This window comes from Limulus polyphemus, unplaced genomic scaffold, assembly GCF_000517525.1.
Source record: "Limulus polyphemus unplaced genomic scaffold, Limulus_polyphemus-2.1.2 Scaffold828, whole genome shotgun sequence".
Taxonomy (NCBI): Eukaryota; Metazoa; Arthropoda; class Merostomata; order Xiphosura; family Limulidae; genus Limulus; species Limulus polyphemus.
In genome coordinates, this window is record NW_013666438.1 from 331,953 (window position 1) to 339,030 (window position 7,078).

The 7,078-nt window shown below is 33.9% G+C and overlaps 1 protein-coding gene across 5 annotated transcripts in view; it reads left to right on the plus strand.

The window, feature by feature from the left end:
• Window positions 1-6,250, plus strand: part of LOC106460751 (glutamate receptor ionotropic, kainate 2-like) — a 24,110-nt gene extending 17,860 nt beyond the window's left edge. The window contains exons 12-14 of one of the 5 annotated variants that reach the window (XM_022387524.1): window positions 536-804; window positions 5,265-5,294; window positions 5,842-6,250. In XM_022387524.1, coding sequence (XP_022243232.1) covers window positions 536-804; window positions 5,265-5,294; window positions 5,842-5,886 — 344 coding nt within the window. In that variant the 3' untranslated portion in view covers window positions 5,887-6,250. Of the gene's footprint in view, window positions 1-535; window positions 805-3,763; window positions 3,786-5,264; window positions 5,686-5,841 lie in introns of those variants that run through there. The other 4 variants (XM_022387526.1, XM_022387528.1, XM_022387525.1 and 1 more) reach the window with 4 other exon arrangements.
• Window positions 6,251-7,078: the final 828 nt, after the last annotated feature.

Sequence of the window (7,078 nt, forward strand, 5' to 3'; positions counted from 1 at the left end):
ACCTAAATTTTTCGTTACTAAAGCGTTTATTGTGTTGGAATACAGTTGATATATTTATCTCTATTTAGATCATTTTCAGATCAGTCGTAAAAAAGGGTTTGGTTTGAATTTCGCGCAACGTTACACGAGGGCTATCTGCGCTAGCCATCTCTAATTTAGCAGCGAAAGTATAGAGGGAAGGCAGCTAGTCATCACCACCCACCGCCAACTCTTGGGCTACTCTTTTGACAACGAATAGTGGGATTGAGCGTCACATTATAACGTTCCTACGGCTGAAAGGGCGAGCATGTTTGTTGGACGAGGATTCGAACTCGCGACCCTCAGATTGCAAGTCAAGCTCTTCAACCACCTGGCCATGCCACGCCATTAATGAAAAATGACATTTTAGGCTTACAATGCTTTTCTAAAAATAGGAACAAAGAAGATGTCTACTATTTTTGACAGTTATTCTTAAAATTCCAACTTGTTCTTATATTTTTTGAAATCACTTTTTTTTTTCAAAGCTTTTAATATCAGTTTGTGAAACCTATTTCAGGATCACCATATCGAACTCCAATTTCCAACGCTATTCTACGCTTGCAGGAGGATGGAATTTTACACTTACTGAAAGAAAAATGGTGGTCTAGCAACAAAGAAGAACGCTGTGGACAAGAAGAAAAAAAGACTAGTATCTCCACCAGTGAACTTGATCTAGCCAACGTAGGAGGAATGTTTGTCGTCCTTCTTGCTGGACTTGGATTTGCCTGTATAATTTCTGTTATTGAATTTATTTGGAAAACTAAAAGATTGTCTAAGAACGAAAGAGTAAGTTTTGCGTTTGTATACCTAATTGAGTAAACTGAAATAAAGGTACAATAAAACACATTATTTATTTCTAAAAAATCGCATTAATGTCGCGTTACCTCTAACAGAAAACACAAAGTAGTTAAAAGTAAAGACACAAAATGTGTATGATGTTATATATACATGATGTTTCCGCAACACAATGACTATATTCATATAGAATTTTAAAAATATGTAACGTTGATGCTACTAATTTACTCTTTTGCATTATACAGCGGGTGTTTGTTTAAATACTAAAAAATGAATATGAAACCCAATCTTTCATTCCATTCACCACTCGTTAATCACAAAATTCCAACCCTCTTCAGTAACCCTGTGCAAGGTCAAATCGGAATAATATGACTGATGAGGGGTGGATTTTCCTTAAACTAGTTAAACGTAGTAGCAGGTGGTGACTCATATAATAAACTAGTTAAACGTAGTAGCAGGTGGTGAATCATATAATAAACTAGTTAAACGTAGTAGCAGGTGGTGACTCATATAATAAACTAGTTAAACGTAGTAGCAGGTGGTGACTCATATAATAAACTAGTTAAACGTAGTAGCAGGTGGTGAATCACATAAAAGATTGGGCGTTTCATTTATATTTAGCAAATTATGTAAGGTATGCTTCTTAATTGATTGACTTCGTTTCCAAAGTTTCTTGTACAGTATGAAGTTTATGATATATATTTACGATTTTTCTGGAATGTTCGTATTTAACTTTAGTACAAAGTTAAAATTTTTGTTCAAGAGCAGGAACTTCAGTGATTTCTGTTTGAAGTTAGTCCAAATATTCTAAGTAAACAGTGTGTAGCGAATCTCTACAGTTTCTACGCGCTAGTCGTCCCTAGTTTTGGACTGATAGACTAAAGAGAAAACAGCTTGTTGATAACACCCAACTCCAAATCCTAGACTACTCTTTATGATGGAATAGTGGGACCTGACCGTCATCCTTGTAAAGCATAGTTCGGCACGTTAACCCTTGGGACATACACGGCTCGGTTCAGGCTTAGCTAGAAGAAACGTTCGATGGTGAATGTTAAAAATAAGTAGAAAGGTTCCCAAATTGTGGGTCACAAGGGTTGTTGGGATAACTCGCAGAACAACAAATTGTGGGTCAACAAGGGTTGTTGGGATAACTCGCAGTACAACAAATTGTGGGTCACAAGGGTTGTTGGGATAACTCGCAGAACAACAAATTGTGGTCACAAGGGTTGTTGGGATAACTCGCAGGACAACACATTGTGGGTCACAAGGGTTGTTGGGTAACTCGCAGAACAACATATTGTGGGTCACAAGAGTTTTTGGGATAACTCGCAGAACAACACATTGTGGGTCACAAGGGTTGTTGGGATAACTCGCAGAACAGTAAATTGTGGGTCACAAGAGTTGTTGGGATAACTCGCAGAACAACAAATTGTGGGTCACAAAGGTTGTTGGGATAACTCACAGAACAACAAATTATGGGTCACAAGGGTTGTTGGGATAACTCACAAAACAACAAATTATGGGTCACAAGGGCTGTTGGGATAACTCGCAGAACAAGACACAGTAAATTGTAGATATTTACATTATTTAAAGACTAATGGACCTTAAATGTTCGTGAACGAAAAAAACAAAAATAAATAATGAAATATATCGGAATAGTAACACACACTACCCCAATTAAGCATGGGTCTCATAAAACTGCCTGGCTACTCAGGTGGATCGTGAGTTGAGGAAGTTTAGGAATGCCTAGGTTAGAGCTGAAACTGGATGCTACTTTCAAACGTTGTTATTCTGAAATTATAAATTATACTTACAAACTGATAGATATTCCCTCCGATACACAACGTTCTGCCTATGGGTTTATTAGAAGGGTCCTTCACTATATACATTCGCAGCCTAAAAAAGAAAAACTCGGAAACGCAGAGAAAAGATGAACAAATTTCTTCATGAACCACCACTTTTATATGGATTCATATACATTCCTGAGAACATCAATAATTATTATAAGATTTTATGCCATTTATACCTATGGGAATGTAACTTCTTGTTGCTTATATCTGCAGAAACATGACCGAATATATCTCCTGTATGTATTTCATTTTTGAAAAGTTCGTTTGGTTTGTTTTGAAATTCGCGCAAAGCTACAGGGCTATCTGTGTTAACCATCCCCAATTTAACAGTAATAGACTAGAGAAAAGGCAGCTAGTCAACACCACTCACCGCCAACTCTTTTACCAAAGAATAATGGGATTCACCGTCACATTATAACGCACTCGCGGCTGAAAGGGCAAGCATGTTCGGTGACGGGGATTCGAACCCCGATCCTCAGGTTTGGAGTCGACCGCCCTAACCACCAGGCCATGCCAGGCTCAATTTTTGAAAGCATCATTATGTAAAACGTTACAAGATAAGAATAGTGGGATTCACCGTCACATTATAACGCTCCATTAAGTGCTCCATTTCTGGAGAGCAGGCTACTTTTTACTTGCTATAGTGTATGACAATTCAAGTTACAAATGTATACATTTATATTAAGCTATTTTAAACGAAAATGATAAAATAATTAATGTAGTTCAGGCATGCATGAATTTATAACAGAAAAAATATGAAAAATATTTGGTCACTTCTCGTGTATCTTAGCACACAAACAGATCCCGCTTATTATGTTACTATCTTCAGGTTCAGTGCCTCTTTTGTCTTATAGGTTTTATGTACTATTTTTATAACTATTCTATTACACACGATTAGCATCATATCGGGAACATTAAAATAATTATTGAGAAGTGTCAAACTGATAGTCCAAGATTACCTTACTTTTGACAGATCGGTGTGTGTGTTTTTATTACAAACAGCTTTATATACATACAATTCTTTATGATTTGAAACGTTGCTTTTATTGCTACTCTTTTAATAAAAGTCATTCTACTTTACTGGTCTTTATTGCTCTCAGAAGGGAGGGATCTACTATTAAGGTGAGCATTTCGATTGAATGATTTTCATATGATAATATAATTTCTGTTTAAGCAATTATAAACTCTAAGTACTTGCTACATTAATATAGAATTACTCCTTGAGCTATTTTCAAGTTGTCTTTCCGAGCATTTAATATTTTTTAAAACAATGTATTTGTTTTAGAGTAAAACTAAATGGGGCTATCTGCTGTATTGACCGTCGGGAATCGAATCCCGGATTTTTTAGCGTTGTAAGCTGCTTAAACTTCCCACTGTCCCGACCCTGGACGTGTATTTGTCATGCATTTCGAGTCTATGAAGCATGATACACAATACCTTGTAAAATAATTAAGTGCTAACTTGTTTGCACTTGTTACTTTTGGGGAATTTTGTGTTTTAAGGTGCCTTCAGTGCCATTTTAAAATTACAACTCAATTAAGCAATGTCTTGTATATGATAGGATTGATCTTTCCAAATCATGATATGTTAGAATTTATATGTAATTGCTTACAATATCTGCTGGTTACGTGTTAGATATTAGCTCTAGCAGTCAATATCTTTTTCTACCACGGGTAAACTAATAAATAAAATCGTATCATTTGTTTAGCTGTTTAACAATATATTTAAGTAATGTACTTATTAATATTTATAAAATAAAACTTATCGTCGCTGTTTTGGTATAAAGTCTCTTTGATTTCTTTCGAAATTGGGTGACACAGTAAAGCTGCGGTGATCAAAATCCTATTGTGGTAACAGTTAGTTGTCTGAGGAATCACCATTCTAATTTCGTATTTATTTCTAATTACAAACTTATTAATGCCTTACGTTTGGGTTTTTAATTCTTTGGCCGTGACGTCATGGGAGTCCGGAGAATGATAGTTTCTATGTAGCTGATTTAGACTTAAGTGCTCTAGTTTGAAAGAATAAGGTGTTGTATCTAAGTGCACGAACACTGCAAGATGTATGTCCAGCCATATTTTTTAAGATTAAGAGAGTAACTGTGTTTTAAGCTAACCGAATGTAGAAAGGCTCTTTTGCCTTTATTTTTCTTGTGTTTGATTCAAGTTCCATCAATTTAAATTTTTTTTTATCTGTATTATGAAATAATTCTCTCTGTCTACTAACCATGACAGCGACAAATCAAACAATTCGATTGCTTTTTTTATCAAATTTTCAAATTGGGTTCTCTGGTATCAGCGTTTCGAAGAAATTCAGATTTTAAAGGAAATTTTACTGCAAATAGTAAATAGGCGTAAAATATTTCCATCTGTTTCATTAAAACGTAAGTGGCTTACTTATAATGCAAAATATTAATGTTTCATTTAGAAAGCTTTTCTAACTACTTGGAAATAACGTAATATTACTGTCTACTACATCTACACTTAGAATAAAAGTATATATATATATATATGTTTGTTACTTACATATATAATATTTCTTATGTTCTAAATTATTTCATGTTTGATATTGTTTTAATTCGGTATTTTTCTTTCTTTGCAGGATCCTGTCATCTTGGAATTTATGCGCGAAGTACGAAATATTATATGCTGTGGTTTGTCCTCCTATAGAGCTAAAATTTCATCAGAGTAACGTTTATGAGAAAATTCAAGTTTTAACATATTGTATTGTACTCACAATTTAATCCTTGGCACGATAATCAAAACTTTTAAGATAGTTCTTGGTACGTGGATGATGTAAGCGGATATCAAATGGGAAGAAAAAAGTAAAACTATTGTTTTCTTTGAATTCAGATACGTTTGTAATGTTGTTTTGTTTTTCTGCTGCAGCTATTGCTTTCTTGTGGTGTTTGAACGCCTTTACAAAATATTTGGAAATGTTATCACGGCAGAAATACTTCCATTAGAATAAACTAGAACGCTTTATGGAAATAAAGCGTTTAAATAGATCTAGCATGAGGTAATACTACTGTGTGCTCTCTTATGTGTTTTGTCATTTTCCTGACTTATGTGTCATTATTGAAGTACTGCCAATAAATTGTAATTAACATTTTGGAGAACATAACTCTTCTTAACATCACCAATTGTTTTCAATTTATTTCAAATTCGTTCTTTTTCAGTGTCAGAACAAAAGAGGGACTGATTCTCAGGAGGAGGAAGATTAGTCTGAATAATAGTTGTTGCATTAATTTTGTTTCCAATATGAGATTACACTGAAAGTGTTTATTCAAACCTAAAGCGTTTAATAGTTATAAATAAATATGGGAGATTTTTGTCTCAAACAAACGGAAACAAAACAAAAGTTCAAAAATAAGTCCTTTGCTAAAATATCAATAAAATGAAGGTCGAAATAAGTTCCATTCACTTTCTTGGATGTGTCCAAATTTAAAAACAGTAATCACGTTTTAATATAGCATAGATCCAGAGAAGTATAGTGAAAACATTCTAACTATACGACAATGAATATTCAGCATTTTTTAAAAGAAACATGTGGTTTTCATTTTCGGTTTTGTTAAAGTGAATCAGTTTCTGGGTGCCCCCCAGTGGCACAGCGGCATGTCTACGGACTTACAACGCTAGAAACCGGGTTTCGATACTCGTGGTGGGCAGAGCACAGATAGCCCATTGTGCAGCTTTGTGCTTAATTTCAAACAAACAATCAAAAGTTTCTGGGTAAATGGTTTTATATTTACTTTTAGTGATCTAATGATACAACAGTGCACAGTCTTCTAGAGCTCTGTTAGTACAAAAATAAGCGACATCTTTTGTTCGCTTCTGTAAGTAGTACTTCTGAAAAGGGGTGCATGTTTAAAAAATATATAACCTGTAATGTAAATAAAATATTTTACAGTAAAAGTCTTATTATTTACATACACTAATTGGCAGTATACGTCAGTCATTATAATGAATAAAAAAACAAGATTAAATACTGAAGGCTTCCTAAGTATGTTTTCTTATTTAAACATTTGACATATTTCTAAAATAATTGTCTATAATCAAAATAAATCAAGCATGAAAAAAAAGTATAGTTTCATGTAGGGTTAATTATGTTATAAAAAATGTTACATCTCGGGAAAGACGTTGACTTATCGAAAAGTATACAGGATCGCAAACTCTTAATAGCAAATAAAAGCAAAAACAACTTAAGAGAAACTTTTAAAGTTTAAATCACTGTAGCTGGCTTTCGTAGATAATTGCCGTATTTAGCTTTCCAAGCCATCGCTCTAGAAATGTTAAAAAGTAGTTGTTTTTTTGGTTATTTGCTAAATTACTTATATTTCAATCAGCAATTTTCAATTACTGGAAAGGAATACCTCTTTTGGTCGAGTCTATTCTAAAATAAATATTGAAAAATAT